Source organism: Anopheles stephensi, chromosome 2 (genome assembly GCF_013141755.1).
Source record: "Anopheles stephensi strain Indian chromosome 2, UCI_ANSTEP_V1.0, whole genome shotgun sequence".
In the NCBI taxonomy this organism is placed as follows: domain Eukaryota; kingdom Metazoa; phylum Arthropoda; class Insecta; order Diptera; family Culicidae; genus Anopheles; species Anopheles stephensi.
Genome location: NC_050202.1, coordinates 21787387 through 21803719, shown reverse-complemented (window position 1 = coordinate 21803719; position 16333 = coordinate 21787387). Strand labels below are relative to the sequence as shown.

General features: G+C 44.6%; 1 protein-coding gene across 15 annotated transcripts in view; it reads left to right on the top strand.

Moving 5' to 3' along the window:
* Positions 1-16333, top strand: part of LOC118505783 (zinc finger protein 189) — a 35272-nt gene that overhangs the window by 3144 nt on the left and 15795 nt on the right. For 12 of the 15 annotated variants that reach the window (XM_036042093.1, XM_036042092.1, XM_036042091.1 and 9 more), the window contains exon 2: positions 335-1120. In XM_036042093.1, coding sequence (XP_035897986.1) covers positions 989-1120 — 132 coding nt within the window. In that variant the 5' untranslated portion in view covers positions 335-988. The remainder of the gene's footprint in view (positions 1-334; positions 1121-16333) is intronic. The other 3 variants (XM_036042089.1, XM_036042083.1, XM_036042084.1) reach the window with 2 other exon arrangements.

The following is a 16333-nucleotide window of genomic DNA, read 5'->3' as shown; positions in this document are numbered from 1 at the left end:
AAAAAAAATGGTTTCCATGAAACTTTCACAAATTTGTCGCGAATTTGAAGCGACCTTGATCAATGCTCTATGCCCGTCCTACATACATCTCCTTGATGTTAACTTATTTACTTATTCTATTGAGTATTGTAATGTGATGATTAGATATTTCCAATGTTATCTATGTAACAGCTGGAGTATCATAACAACTGTTAAATGATATTTTACTATTGCCAACTATTTTCCTATTTCCTTCCCAATTTCCATCCTTTATTGTGTATAGAGTTTGCACACCAAACACCCCGGCCAATGCTCAAGTAATTAACATACTAATAAAAATCCATATCTGTTTCAGGCGGCGTACCTCACAACACACCCGGTGAATTCTACTGTGAATGGATCGTGTCCCATCGAAACGCGTGAAAAAGTTTTGCCGAGACCCGTCTGCGGATCGTGTGAAAAGGTTCATGTGTTAAGTGTGTGGTTCGATTATTTTTTTTTACTCTGCTTCTACCCTCCGGCACGAGAATTAACATAGGCACCGCGTGTCGCAAGTATGAGTGGTGTCAGCGCGTACTACGATTGTTAAATGTCAACCACACACTTTGACGACGGGGCGTGTTGACGTCAAAACAAAAATACGCGAAACGGAGAGCAGCAACACAGCGTGGCGTGTTTGCAATGGAAATATAGGTGCGCTAGGAGGAATAGGTCGCTTCAAAGTGCTTCAAGAAAGTGAAAACAAACGTAGGTAAAGTGGTGTTTTAGGAAAAAAAAAGACATTGATACAAAACCATATACACGGTTCGCAAGGTGTGCTAAAGTGAGTTTTGTTACTGCGTATCTATCTAGTGTGCGTTGCCAAGCAGAGCTAGAGTTGATAAGAGGAAACCCCATTTGCAACATTTCGTTGCAACGCAACCCCCCAGCGGATATCGCGGGATTCTCGTGGCCGTGTGGCAGATAAGAAGAGTGAAAGAGAAGCGGAAAGAAAACAACTCGCGCCAAAATGTGTGCCGCGCAGACAAATGCTCCGACCAGCTTTAATTACGCGTGGGGCTTTCAGGAGAACCAGCGGTCCGACTCGGTGGTGGAGATCAGCCCAAACATTAACTACACTGTCGGCGATGGAACAGGCGCGGTACGTTACTCACTTTATGCCTCTCACTATCCATTTACAGTAGCTTAGGATCTGAATGCTTTAACCCTTTATTATTTATCCGTTCGTTTTCGTTAAATCATTCTTGTTTCGTGTGCTTATAATCAGTTTACATGGACCCTTCAGGGTGCAGAGTGTACTGAGAAGAAACTGTTCAATGATTGCTTTGTTTATTCGAAAAATTCAACCAACACCACCAACTCAATTAGCGGGGAAGTTGAAGGAAAGGTCTCAATAGAATAGGATTGATTGTTCCTTCGCTTCTTCAGGATGTTTAAGGTGACCTGTTGAGGTATCTTCTACAAGTAAATGATGGCTTTCATGTGTGGCCGAAGCTTACCAAAGGACAAGTTTGACGACTGGAGAGACTTAAGTCATGGAAGTCAGACATGGACATCCTAAGAACTCAATTCCATCCTATGGCTTAGTAATAGTGCGAGAATTAACCGACAATTATTGGATTTTTTAAAGTCCTGAAATTTACAATGAATTTTTTGTGGACACTTCACAACGTACGAACTTACGTCGGTTTAAGCCGTCATAGTCGAGCGGTCAAGAGGTAGATGCTATGAGCATCAGTACTGAAAATAGAATGCCACTTGGATAGAGGATCCTCTTTGTACGCCAAAAAGCCAAGGAAGTCAAAACTGGTAGGCCAAGAACTTCCGAGGTTGTAGTGCCAAAGAAGAAGAAGCCGTTTTACACACCTCCTTGCTGGTATCACTAAAACGTCTATCGACCAGGACTTCTTCTACCTCAAAGCTCGAAGGTTCAAAAAGTTTTCGGTTGAATTCGATCGAAAGTTGAGAGCTTTACGTTAAGCTATCCTTTTAACTTAGCTGTGTGCAGCTGAAAGGGTCAGGAACTTGTGGTCGGCTAGGTGATCTAAAGTTTTTTTTTGTGACAAAAACTGTACAACTATTTCGAGATTTCACTTGAAGATGTCGGATCGTCTACCAGTTCTTTCAGAAAATTATCGCTGATCCCCTATAACGTAGGCCTTACTATCCAATTAAGGATAGTTTAGTTCAAAAAACTCAACGAGGACATGCCAGGACCTCTTTAGGTTATAATGCCAAAGAAGAACAATTCCTGATGATAGGGTAGACGGAGGAGACAAGGAGTAGATGCTAACCAATAGTTCTATTCAGCAGGTGTAATAACACCTGCATAACTGTACAACCACCTCAAAAGCCAGGACAACGCTGACTGTCATACTACATCCACCTGATGCTTATTGTCCTTCCCATTTTCGGCAGCTCTTTTTCCGATTCCACCAAGACCAGTGCGACGGATACTTTATCCTGACGTACGTATCGACGTATCATAGCCAGTGTGTGCGCGATGGTAATGATTATGCTACGACGGGGCCCGGTTAGGATATACAGGGATACTCTCACCCAAGGATTGACGATATGTTGGTGGCACTGTTGGTGGTAGTGTAGTGGTTGCTGTTTCCCCTCATAGCGTTCTGCTCACTTTTGCGTTCAAACCGACTGCCTCTGTGTTGTCGTCGTTGTGCGTGTACGACATTTCACTTGTGTGCCGAAAAAAAAACAAATATCCCCGAAACGTAAGGTACAGCATAAAATAATGCTTCGTCGTGTCTCGCTCGCTCGCTCTCTCTCTTGCACCACCACCATAACATGATTCAGCCCAGGCAAGTCGTGTTAGGAGGAATGTATTGGAATGACAGCCACCGTTCGAGCGGGCAGAGAGATGGCGACGTGTGAGTGTGCGACGACACGCGTACAGTGAGACAACGGGTGGGTTTGTGAGTTGCAACATACTACAACATAGCGCGCATAACCACCACCACCACCACCACTACCACATCCAGTCCGCCTGCCCGCTCTGCTCGGTGGCGGCCGCCCGATGCGTGTGTCCGGGGAGTTTGTTTTCATCGTGATGATGCGAGGCGCCGATACACAACTACCATCTACCCGGCGCCATGCTTTCGCGTCGACTCTCCCATACATTGCGAACGTGCGTGCGTGTGTCCACCGTGAATGTGTGTGTGTGCGCGTGTCTCTTCTCCTAGGCTCTTTTGGCCGGCTGCCGGTTCGCTATCCCACCGGTAAAATATACACAGTTTTATTTTTCCCATCCCCCGTGGTACTAATTCCCTACCGTGCCTATACCACCCCACCTACACTACTGTAGGGGCGAGTCATCAATGGTCGAGAGTGCCCGGGATATGGGTGTTTTCGTGCTCCTTCACACGCGTGTTTAATTTGCGCTCCGTTCTCCTGTGTGTTGATGATGTTGCTATGTGTGATGCTCATCAGACCGATGGGGGTGATGTTGTGTGTGGTGTTGTTACACGCTCGGGACACCCCGGGATCAGATGTTTTCGTTGCTTTTTCTCACCGCGCTCCTTGCTGGTGTGTTTGTGGAAAGTGCAAAAGCGCCTTCTTGTTTGGTTGTTTGTTTTGATTATCATCTTTCACCGTAGCTAGAGCGTTACCTGTGATCTAGCGCGCGCTGAGTCACTGCCTGCCTGGCGTGTCTGTCAAATGCTTCGCAAGGTCGAACATTAACATAGATAGTAGTAGGCCATAACAATAAGGAATTTTTAATCAAAGCATCCTGTATCTAGGCTCTAGCAGAAAAGGAAACTAACAAGACATTCTTTCTTCTCGGTCGGTGCTGGTGTACAGGGTCACCACAGTTTTCCATACGTGTGCTGAGATCTAGCCTCTTTAAAGAACTCTAGCTACATTGTTTGACACACGCGAGAGAGAGAGAGACGAGCCTTTATCGAACAAGTACGGTGACGACACACACAGCAAAAAAAAGGACACACTTTCGCTCTGTGTTATCCTTGCGCGCTGTGTTGCTGTGTGGTGTGTTGTGCCGCGTGAATAGGTGTGTATGCAAGACACTCGTCCGTATCCTTACCAGCTCACACACACGTGTACCGTCGTGAATCAGGGAGCTTTAAATTTGGGCATTTGGGTTGCTGCTGTTGCGCTGGTGTGTAATAATATTTCTTCTTTACTTTCGTATGATATTTTTGGAACCAAACCCCTCCATGTGTATGTGGGCTGTGTTTGGTGTCTACACTCTGTGTGTGTGTGTATATCGAATGTGCACGTGGTTGGGTATGCGTGTGTGTGCACCCTCCTAATAATATGGTGGTGTTGGCGAGCGGGAGAAGCCAACTGCACTAGGCGGCGCACTTCGGGTATGTTGGGGGTGTTGGTGTGTGGTGTTTATACGATGCTGCTGCCGCATGTGTCTCTTGTGTACAGCAAGCAGGCGGCGTGTGTCTATAGTTGTTTTGTTTTGGAAACAGGTTGTTTGACACAGGCGGACGAGCGAATGGGTGTGCGCACTTTAACAAAAAGAGCAGACCACACACTACCAGCAGCAGCAGCAGCAGCGACCAACCTGCAGGGGGGGGGGGGGGGGGGTGTTGTGTTTTGGCACACGCCTCTGCTGCGTGCGTATATGTGTAGTATCAACCGGCAGCGAGCACCACATCGTCTCCCCCTCCTGCTATACCACCGTTCCTGACCATCGAACCCAATGGCTTGATCTCGCTGTGCAATCCCAATCCCAACAACATCTCCAACAAGTGCATGGGATAGTGTGTGCCCCGGTTGGCTATGTTGGTTGTGGCTTCCGTCGTCATCGCGTCTCTGCGCGAGTGTGTGATGTTGGGGAGGTCTCGACTATACGTACCGCCCTATCGACGCAAACCGTGAGGGTTTCTGATGGTGACCACCGGTGTGCAAACTCATACATACCGGCGCGCTTGTTTCTTCTGCTACTACTTGCCAGCCTGCCTATAGCTGTTTGGTGTGTTTCTTGCTGTTGTTGTTGTCGGCTAGCTGTCCGCGGTGGTGGATCGCGGTGCCTGTTACTGCTGCTGTTGCTGCTCCTACGACACTCAAGTGTTTTGCTTCAAGTACAGAAAAACGGTGCGAGAAGGGCTCACCTCAGCTTAGTGAAATTTTGATTAGAGCGTGGTCGTTAGTCATCATCACCATTGGCGTTGTACGATGGTGGTTGGAGCGATGGTGTTGCTATACATCCCAGTCCCCTTTGGACCAAATCCTTGATTAATGGGCTGCCTGTGGAGTGGAGTGTAGCAACACAGTAGGCAATGAAAGCAGTGGCAGCAGTAACAGCAGCAGGGCCTACTACAAAAGAGTCCATCAATCACAAGTGGATGTGTTGTTAGCCTAAAGTGTTAACAGAAGGGGGTGCACTGCTGTGCCGCCGTACGCTTTTGGAGGAGATTGCGTCACCTGCGGTCCCGTTTTAACCCAACTCGAATTGAGCTCAGTTGTGGGAAGCATTCATAGTTCCCATATTCTCGAAGCAGATTCGGCATGGCAGCTTGTATCCGAAAGAGTGTAAAAATATTGATACTGTGTTTTCCGAATCGATATATGTGCGGCCCATCTTGCATAATCATAGTCCGCACGAAGAATCTACCAAATGCACACAGGGTGAAGCTGATTGCGTCACACGAGCATACGCTTGGTTCTCGCGTGGCGTCTCTGTATGTGAAAAAAATGGATAAATTTGTTTTTTCTGCTCCTTTTAATGTGAAATACTGTTCACCCTGAAGGAATGAAGTTTAAAACGTGATATTTTAAGTGAAAACGCATCGAGAAATGTTTCAAATAAGCATTTTTCGCTTGCGTTGGAGCAAAATCCAAGATGGCGGCTTTTTCGTCAAGCTGTGAAAACGGCCTGCTGCTGCTTACCAAATCAATATTAGGGTGTGTGCGTGTAGCAGCGCAATGGGGGATGTCCGCTGAGCGTGTGACTGAGCGAGAACGAAGGCGAATGAACAAGCGAATCGGTTATATGTATATAAAGCATAAAGCGGACGGAAATGTGTGTGTGCGTGCGATCGAACGGGCCCTTGTTCGGTTGTATATAACCACATCATCATCATTAGCTTACGACGTAATTTTTTAAACGTTTGAACCACCCTGTACAAGAACCGACGCGCACACACGCACACAAATGGCGTTCGTTTAGACTTAGAGCAGCATTTTAGCGGGATGTTTTCTTGCACGCAGTGTTTGCGTTAATTTGGGTTAATAATTAATAGTCAATTTATGTTTTTGATTGTCATAATAGAAGAATCAACCGGGATGCTTTTCAGCTCGACGCGACGCTACAATTAAATTAATAATTTCAAAAGAATATTATCTCCACTAATCCCACTGACGCCTGGTCTGATTAGCATTGGCGTGGTAATGACGTGACTTTTCTAAACCCTTTGGCGGGTGGTGGGCCACACACTTTGAGCGCATCGTGAGATGCATGTTGAGAGAAGTGGTTAAGCGAAAAACGCCATCGTTGTTGCTTCTTATTTTTGTACTTGCAGCCAGTGCCAGGGAGAAGCGCCATCGAGTGTGTGCGTGTGTGTTGGAGAAGCCGGGGAAAAGGAGTATGAGGGTTAAGAAGAAACGGAAATACGAACACACTCGCACAAGGGTACGCGCGCTGTTTGTTCGTATTTCGCTGTCTAAGCAATGGTAGCGATGTATTTGATATGCGTATGCTACGTTGCCGTTGTGTGCGAGCGTTGCTTTCCCTTCTCTTTCTGTTGACGTTTCGCCGGCTCTCTCACTTCTCAATCTATCTCTCTCTCTCTCGCTTGCTCGTTCTGGCGCATGTTTCACGCGTTCTGCGCATGATCGTGCACTCCCGCGTTGGTGTGAAGAGAGCAGCGCGCACATATATATGCAGAACGTATAGTGTGCTCTTTTTCCAACGTATGTGCAGTACAGCACGCTTTGATGAGCCTGTTTCTAGGCGCGCAGAGACCAGCATACATTTTTTTTCTCTCTTCGGTATAGTGCAATGCATCGGGTGCATATAGCATGAAGGGTTGAGATGAATAGAAGTGTAGGTCGTCTGTGTCATGCATCAAAGCTCATAACTCTTCTTCTCCTAACAGCCACTGATCAATCTTACGTGGGAGAAGAGGAGATATGGTGATGTAATGGGAAAAATAGCTTCCAATTGCCTTCTTTAATTTGTTTCGATTGGCAGTTGATAGAATTCATCAAGGAAATTGTGCTTGCCCGATAAGACGTTGTTATTATGCACTTTTCTCCTATAAAGTAGATGACACTTACAGACAGAGCAACAGTAGAGAGGTAAACAGAGTACTTGAATTCTTCAATGTACAAACACACAAGCGTCCCCATGTAGAGTGGCAATTTAAATCACACGTGCTGTGTGTTTGCTGGAGAATCGACACACTTTACGTCATTCATTGGAACTCTTTGTATGTGTGATGAGATGTACAAATGCGTATGTGTGTGTTTGTGTGCATGTGTCCACAATTTCTAGCCGGATTTCGGCGGGAAAACCGTTCCCCACAATCCAGTGTTAGATTGCAATTTTTCATCAGTAGTTCGCACGTGACGTGCGTCCTCGTCAGAAAACCGGCCATCCAGCAGATCCCTACCGATGCTGAGATTTCAATCAATGCATGAGGAGTTTACATGATGAAAGTTTTTACAGCACATGCAGCGGTCCTGTTCAATATGAAAAACCGCAATATTACTTTCCGCTCGTTGCAAAATGCAATTTATTTTCGCCCAGCAGAGCAGAGAGCCTTGCCTTCTGATGGTGTGCGGCCCGTGTTGCGTCATGTGCTGCCAGGGCGCACAAAATGCGCCACCACCACCCACCATCATCATGATTCCTCCCCCCCCCCCCCCATCTTTAGGAGATCATCTGGTTATGCTTTTCGGCGGTACAAACGTGAGCCGCTCGTGACTATCGGTTAGTTGGTGGGTTTTTCCACCCGTCATGCATCACACCGATGGGTCTAATGGCAGTGGTGGCGGTTAGGGGGGTTATCAAGAAGAAGGGAACGGAAGGGATGTTAGTTGCAACTAACGAGCGTTTGCACTGAAATTGCCAGAGTGTAAGTACTGACTTAGGCTTCGTTTCTAGGTGGAAACGCTACTCCATGGCACAGTCAACCGTGTATACAACAAGGTTGTGACCGAGCGAGTCATGCTGTGGTATTTTTTTTTAATGTTGCACTTTGGATACTCTTTGAACGGGGGGGAGCCCTATTTTGACATTATGAGTTGTGTGCAGTGTAATTTATAATTTGTGCCATAAGCCCTCTACAAGTCTGATGGATGGAGGTCCTACATTAACTGAGGTGAAGGCTTAGAGACTTAAACAAGCTCAGCTAGCTGGTAAATATTTAATTTACACTCAGGAAAGAATTAGCAGATTATATCGTAAACATAGCATATGACATGATAATTTTCGTAGTATCATTGTTCAGTCACTTTTGCTATATCAACTGTGACGATTGTGATAAAAACTGATACTGATTTTTGTTTGCAGTTTATTAAGTTAAAGAACAGAAAAAAAAATCAACATCTTGGTAAGCTGCATTTCTCTCCATAACAGCATAAGGAGACAGGATTTTTGGAAGTTCTTATACCGCCATGATGACGACGACGCCAGTCATTGTAGAAGCACGATCGGCGCCTTATGCTAATGGGGTTTCCATTAGCATACCGCTCCCGTCGGTCGAAGCCCGGGAACTGTATGGAACTTGGCGGTGGAACAGGAACACAACATTCACCACGAAACACCATCAGTTCCAGTTGCTGTCTGTCGCGCTGTGTTGTCAAGAGGTTTTAGAAGTGGGAAATTCCTTCAGCTGTGTTTGCCCTCGCTTCTTCGCGTAAACATGTCCCCCCCTCCCGTGAACGTTCTGTTGCAAACGAGTGGTGTCATCGTTATTGTCGTGGTTGCCAACATAATTTTGCAACCATGTCTTAGGACTTCCTGTGAACTAAGCATGTTGCAATGAAGTTCGTTAGTAGGTAATTGTGTTTTTGTTTCAATATTTCTGAGGATTTGCGTTTCGCAACTCAATTAAATAACGAACGCCGATTGCAGTTGTTATAATTGTTTCGCCTAAATTTATGCAATCTTTTTTTCAAGCCACTCTTTTAATAGTCGTCAGAAGGTTTTAGTGGTGACAGTTTTCGTAGTTCTGTCTGTCGAATAAGTCAACGTTGATTGGCATATTCGAATTGCATACCTCCCAGGCGCACACAATCAAGAGAAAACTCGCAAAACTTGTACGATTTCCTATGCCACTGTCGTAATTGCCCATATATGTTAAAGGTGTACATCCATACTTCTCCATGGGCGAAAAAAAAGGAAACCAAACTCAACCAACCTGTTATGTTTACAACTCTCGTCTCCGTTCGAAATTCTTTCCTACCTAGGTATAGAACCCTTGGAAGACCTGTTCAATTGTGTTGTGTTGAAGATGAACAACGGGTAACATGGGATTCCTTTTTTTCGTTTTATCGAAAACCCACCCTCGGCATGAGCAGGAACCACCGAAAGCTAACTCACAGTCTCATGCTTTGCTGTTAGAGGAGAGATTTTTAAGCTTTGCGTGTCGGCTGGAAGCGTTCCGAAAGCACGACGAAGAACTGCACGGCGTTGGAGGCTTGTGCATGCTCAACAACTCATGCCAAGTCCTGATGCTTTTTCAGATATTCAACAGCAAAATCATAAAGTCGGCTTCTTGGTTCTCGCTTTACTGTTGACGTCCCTATAGCGAAAAAGGGACTTTGTTCTACCGTACTCGTTTTGTTCTTTGTTCTTTTTTTTCTCGAACCATGCATTCGGAATTGCATTTCATGCTGCTACTTCTCTCATACGGTACGTGAGTTGGGAAGCGGGGAAAAAATGAAAAACAAAGATCAAAAATTCAATTCGATTCTTTGCGCCTGAGTTGTCTTCTGTTCTTTACACACTGTGGCATTTTTTATTTAAAATTGTTATATTATAAATAAATATTTTAATTTGTTTATTTTATAACAATGGAGGGTAATGATACTAGTGTAATTTTAAGGAAATATCTGCCCAAGCCCTTAGTAAACTTGGCATTAGAAAGGTTGTAACCCTTTTTTTAAGACTTCGCATACTTGCTTAATCTCTTCAGAAAGGGCCAAACATTATCCCGATCCGGGGAATCCGATTTATTCGCCACGCCATCCATCTACATCGATCGAACGCTCTATCTAAGCAGCCGCCTGTGTAAGAACCCTTTGGAAGGGTAGATGAGTTTACAGAATCTAAAGGATTTTGATTTCCATACATCAACATAAATCTTTTTTTCGTCCCCGCTGCCCCACAGGACTCGTTCCGTGAAGGGAATTAACTCCGTATGGTTGTTGCTGCTGTGCCTTAATCCACACACATGCGGTATGCGGTATGCGAATAATAATAAGGCGTTGGTAGGTGAGCTTGGAACAAAAACCCATCGGGAGCGATTGGTTAATGTATTCTCGTCCAGCGTCGTCTTCGTACCTTACGAATTGCAAAATTCGTGCACACCACATTCATATTGTCAATTGGATGCGTCTGGTTTGGGATGGAATGTGATTGTTTTGTGTGTTCTATTGTCAACAATGGGCTGAGATATTTACGGGCTTTTTTCATCGCAACTAATTTTTTTGTAAAATGTGATTTTTTTTTTCAAATTCATGTGCACCGAGGCCTCATGAAGATTATGAGTAAAATATTATCTAAAGGATGAGGTTTAATAAAGAGATAAATATGATCTTCTTGCAAGCTGAGAACCAAATTAAGGGCACTATGTTTCGGCCATATCTTCTCCTTTTCTTCTTCTTGGTCTGTCGATCCTGAACATGCCTGCCATTTCTGGCATACAAGACTTATTATTATTGGGGCGGTCCTGTTGCCGAGGCGATAACGGGCGCCTATCTTTACAAGGCATGAACGAGATTCAAATCCCATCCAGACCGCCTTTCCGTCTAGACCGAGATCTCTGGAGGTTGTAGTGCCAAGGAAGAAGAAGACATATTGGTACTGGATAGTCAGTTCTCACTGTGGAGGAAAGGCCCTGCTGTGATTTGAACCTCGGTCCAGTCGTGTGAAGACCGGCGCTGCTGTCGCATCCGTACCATCAAGGGCCTCCCCGTTTTCGGCTACAGAGATATTATTATTAAACTACTGCTTGGAAGTTATATCTCAATTCCATAGACCCTTGATGATCTGTTGCATCACATTCTCTACATTATTTTATTGGTCTCCAGTAAATTTCTTTCGGCTTATGGACACAGTACCGTGTATTATCCGTCCAAGGATGATAGAACCGAGTAGCTCGTTTTTGATATTTTTTCTAGCTTTACAACCTCATCAACGGATAGTGTATATGGGCTTCCGGTCTGATGACGGTAGAGGCGACAATGGCGTCGGTCTTTACACGGCTGGACCAGGGTTCAAGTCTCATCCAGGCTGTTCCCTCGTAGTGAGGACTGACTATCCAACTACGTGTATCATTAAGTTTAGTAAGCCAGACATGGCAGGTAGGACCAGAAGAGACCGTTAGTCTAGTTTGTGTCTCATGGAAAGTATTGGTCCGCCTTGGGCCAATTTGGTAGTGTGTTTGAACAGTATTCTTAACTTGCATTTACTTTGCATCGTCAACACCTTCATTTGAAAGGTAAAAGTAGAAGTTCTGGCAGTTTAAATTGAGGGTGAAAATTACTACTGAGCAGATACATTGAAATTGAAATCCTTGACTTGTCGGTACAGTTCTAAAGACTTTTATGACAGTAAATTGACAGTTCTCAATATATTCGTGAACAAGACGAGACGTTTGAGGATGATCTTGAGGACCTCGGTTTTGTCCTTTTTGGTGGTCAAAAGCAGTCCGCATCTCGGCAGCTTCTTCTCTTGAGAACCGCATTCCAGATACATAGCTGGGGTGATGCATAAATAAAACCCCACATCTTAGATTGTGATGTACATCCACCCCAAAACGTATACACCGACACAGCTGAGGGTGTTGTCTCCTCTTTGAACCAAAGCCTCCTTGACCAAAACCAAAACACCATAAAGCGCGGCGACACACCAACCAACAACAAAACCTCTGCGTGGCATTGGTATGCGAAGGAATGTTGCCAGCCTCTTGCCAGCCGCCGTACGCTTGAAGACGCTGTACACTGTCTGTGTAGCAAGGGACCGTGTGTCTGTGTAGGCGCGCTAAGTAAAGGTGTGTGTTGGGTGGTGAAGATGAAGACGTCCGTCCGGCTTCCAAAGGTGGTGAAAACACGCGTGTGCGTCTCTCGCGGTAAACACAGGGTGGTGTGGTAGAAAGTCGCCAAGTGTTTGGGTGCGTAAGAGTATGCCGTACACCATCACACCATGCTCTTTTATGCTTTTGCTTGTGTGGTCTAGCGTGTTGTCTCGTTGCGCTGTGTGGCTCGGTGTGTGTGTGTGCGTCGAAGAATTTCACCCAGGGGCAGGATTTCGCAAAGTCAGAGTGTGCTGCTGGCTTCTGCAATCCAGCAAGCGAGCGGTTGGAGGTGGGCGCGTGTGTGGTTTGTTTACTAACAAATCGATTGTGCGTGTGGCTTTGACAGATCGGATCACTGCTGCTGATAGGAGGGACGGGCAGAATATTATTAAATAAAATAAGAAATATGTAAAAAGTATGTAATAAATAATTAGCAGAGGTTTTTATTAAAAAAGCCCATTCTCGTTATTTATGCTAGCGTAAAATTGTTGTCCATGTACACAGGAGGAGGGCACAAGCAAGTGGATAAAAGCACGTGTTTCTATCGCACACACCGGTCTCTGTGTGCGTGTGTGTGTGTGTGCGTGCTTTCCGGACATCAAAGTATGCCACACTGCTTTGATCCAGTTGATACATGCGTGCGTATTGACATAAAAGCCTCCAAAAAAGGGGTGGAAAATGATTGCTTTCCGGGGCGCTTGGTCAGTGGTGAGGATTTTTATGTGATAGTAGAGGAAGTTCCTATTCTCTCTCTCTCTCGGCATTATGCCTCCTCTATGTGTGTGTGTGTTTGCAATTGCATAAATGGGTGTTGGTGTGTGGTGGGTAAAGTTTGCTGCCGGTGGCGCTAACACACTTGTTGTTTACCCACTTATAACAAGCGGAACGAAAGCAAAGCAAAAGCAACACACAAGTGACACACAGTGTGGAAGACGGCTTGAACTTGAACTTGGCATTGGAGCGTCTTGGTATTTATGGTTGCATTTTTTTTGTTATGTAGAGGCTAGCGCTCAGATTCGGATTCCAGTTTTGGAAACAATAAACCATAAAAAAGGCCAGGTATGCTTCTCCTTGACGCGTTCTTCAAAAAATGTAAATTAATTATGATAATGGTGGTTTGTCGCTGTGTGAATGACGTCAATGACGCGTGAGAGTTGATCTTGGTTTTAGAGGTTAATTTAGCTTCTTTTCATCTCCGGCAGTAACATAATCAACCACAAATCTTTATCGTAAGACTCCCTTTTTGCGATAGTTCTTTCATCATTCAACGCCATGACGTCTGGACGCGGTTGTCGGCAGCCACACTCCGATCGGAAGAAATTAACTCAATAAATTGAACTTTATTCCCTCCCTGAATTGATGACTGCCGGCCGAATGGAGGTCTTTGAAAAATGATGATGACACTGCGAATGTTCCTCCCGCCTACCATCGGTTGGCATCGGTTGTGTTGGAAATAATAAATTGGTCGCTTCTCTAGCGCGCACCACCAGGGCAAATATCGTTCGGTACACCGATTACTCAACCGATTCCGTTGCTGTGTGCACGTTTAAAGATCAGCGAGAGATCCCCTCGCGATCAAGATTAATACACGCGATCGTCTTGATGCTGCTGCTGCTGCTGCTGATGTCGAGCGACGGGCACGGACCAATATTTCAAGATGCTTTTGAAAGGGTGTCGAGTTGTTTGAATTGAGCTGAAAATTGATAGTTACGGTGAAGGTTGCGTCACAGTCAGGGGACAAGCAAGCAGCACAAACAGCCACACTACCGCGTTATGAACGCCAGGGTTGGCATGATTTCAGTATGATCTTTGCAACCTCCACCGTCTCCATTGCCCTTAGCTTAATATTGGAACGACAAACCCCCGTGTGGACAAGGGACCGATGTTTGCGGTTTATTTATTGCTAGAGCGAATGCATCAATAGTTTGCTGTCGAAAGTTTTTTGCTATAAAAAATTGGACAATAATTTAGAGTTACTTCAATGACAAGCTTATCGAACTTTTTTTTTTATTCTCTCGTCAACTTAAAAGTTTAACTAAGAGAAACTTACTAGTTCGTTCGTTCGCTTCTTATTGCATCAAGATTCGTGACCTTATTCTGAGCAGTTTACTTGGTGTAAGACGACCAGTTTGTGTCTTTTGTCGGTCGAAAAATGCGCTCACTGAGTATTTTTCCCTTCTTTTTTCTTTTGATTGGCAAAGGAACTAAACTTTGTGGTTGGGATTGGAAACATTGCAAGAAAAAAGTTTCTGTTGGCCGAGACTCATCTTATTGTGAAACTGTTACCGTATTTGCTGCATTTTGCAAGAGTATATGGTTGAGATGGGAAGGAAAACGAATGTTGCAATTATGCGCCTAAATGTATGCAATCACGTATAATTCTAAGTCAGACAATCTGCACTAAAGCGTAGCTTAATATTATTTTACTTCTCAAATTTAATAAGCATTCCACTGAAACAAATATACTTGAAAACTGTGTGCATTTGAATGAAAATAGGACCGCAATTCAGTCCTGCCAGACCGAAGTGTATATCTCGTACCGAGCAAGATTCAGATAAGCGCGAACGCGGCGCACTTGTAACGCACGCTGTTGAATGCATTCGATTGTGTGATGTTCGGTCGATGGATCGTTGGCTGGGAAAAAAAGAAGCATTAGCATGCACAGTACATAAAATAGCAACTTATATTCCACCCTGTGAACACACACAGTTTTTTACTCTTCTTGCCAAATGTACCATTGGAGTTGGGCTCTTTTTAAACTCAACCCTCCAAATAATTATCATACTCATTTATGTGAATTTTGTGTCTCGGATACGCTGGTGTGGGGTGTGTGGAATGTCACCACCAGTTACCAGTCAGTTAATAGCTTGTGTTGAACTATTAACACCCGCTTCACACAGGCGTTTCTGCACTGTGTGCTATTTATTAGTGCCGATAAAGCTTGGCGGGAGATTTTCGAGCTCGTAGGGCATACGCCACGAGTGACTGCTGCAGGGACACGGCTATGGCTTATCTGGCCATAGCCAGATTATGGCTTTTTAAAGCAGCAATTTATTTTTAAGGCTAAATTATTCCCGTCTAAACTTCATTTTTGCTCAGTTTATATTCGCATATAGAATCATGCACCTTATAAACTTAAGCAAGCCGAGGAACGAGGAATGTTTTCAAAGTATGCCGGAATTTGTAACAATATTAAACGGTTATCATCAACATACTTCCATTCTATTCCTTAGCTCTCATGTGTGTGTGTTTCAAGGGGAGATGATGCTGAATAGAATGCGCGTGGTATGTTTGGTTGTTTTCCCGCCAATTTCTCATACAATTTCCTGCTGTCGGTGGTATGCGTTAGTATATTTCCCGGACAGAAGAAGCCCGGGATGAACGGTTTGACTCTGCTACATACACCAAACCATGCTCATAGCAGCGACGTTAAAATGATGGTTCGATGTGCCTGATGATGACGATGGTAATACACCACCCTACCATCCCACTGTGGAGCTGCTCTTTTTCCCGGCCGGAGAATCATGGTAGAATGGTTTTGGTGAGAGTGTGAAGTAGATTGGTGCTTGATGAAAAGGTATATGGTATATATAGCAATTTCCACATCTCGGTGGTCTTAATGGGGGGTGGGTTTAATGATGTGAAGAGCGGGTGGATTTCGGTTAAAACCGGGGGAGACTGGTACTGGCGGTTTGTTGTGTGTCCTTCGTTTTGAACCCCGTGGTGTGCGTGCGTGTGTCTGACTTCTGAGAAGAGTCGGTCGGAGCTGGAGAAGCTGTATCGTAGCGAACCATCATCATCACCACCACATTGTTCGCATACTTTGAAGGCAAACAGAATTTGTTTTCATTTTGTAACTCGTTCGTGTCTGTTTTTTGTCGGGGAAAAATCCTTTTTCATATTGATTGAACTAATGGAAGGAGAGCAGAGTAGGACTTATGCTTAATTTTTTTAAGTAACAAAATGTATTTTCGAATTTATTTTGTTGGGTTAAGTGTTAAAATAAATGATAGATTTCACCAGAACAGGTTACTCCGTCCATGAAAAGAAAAATCGCACGAGCGCCTAAATGTATGCAATAAGTGTTCGATTTATATTATTTTGGACTTTGTGCTACT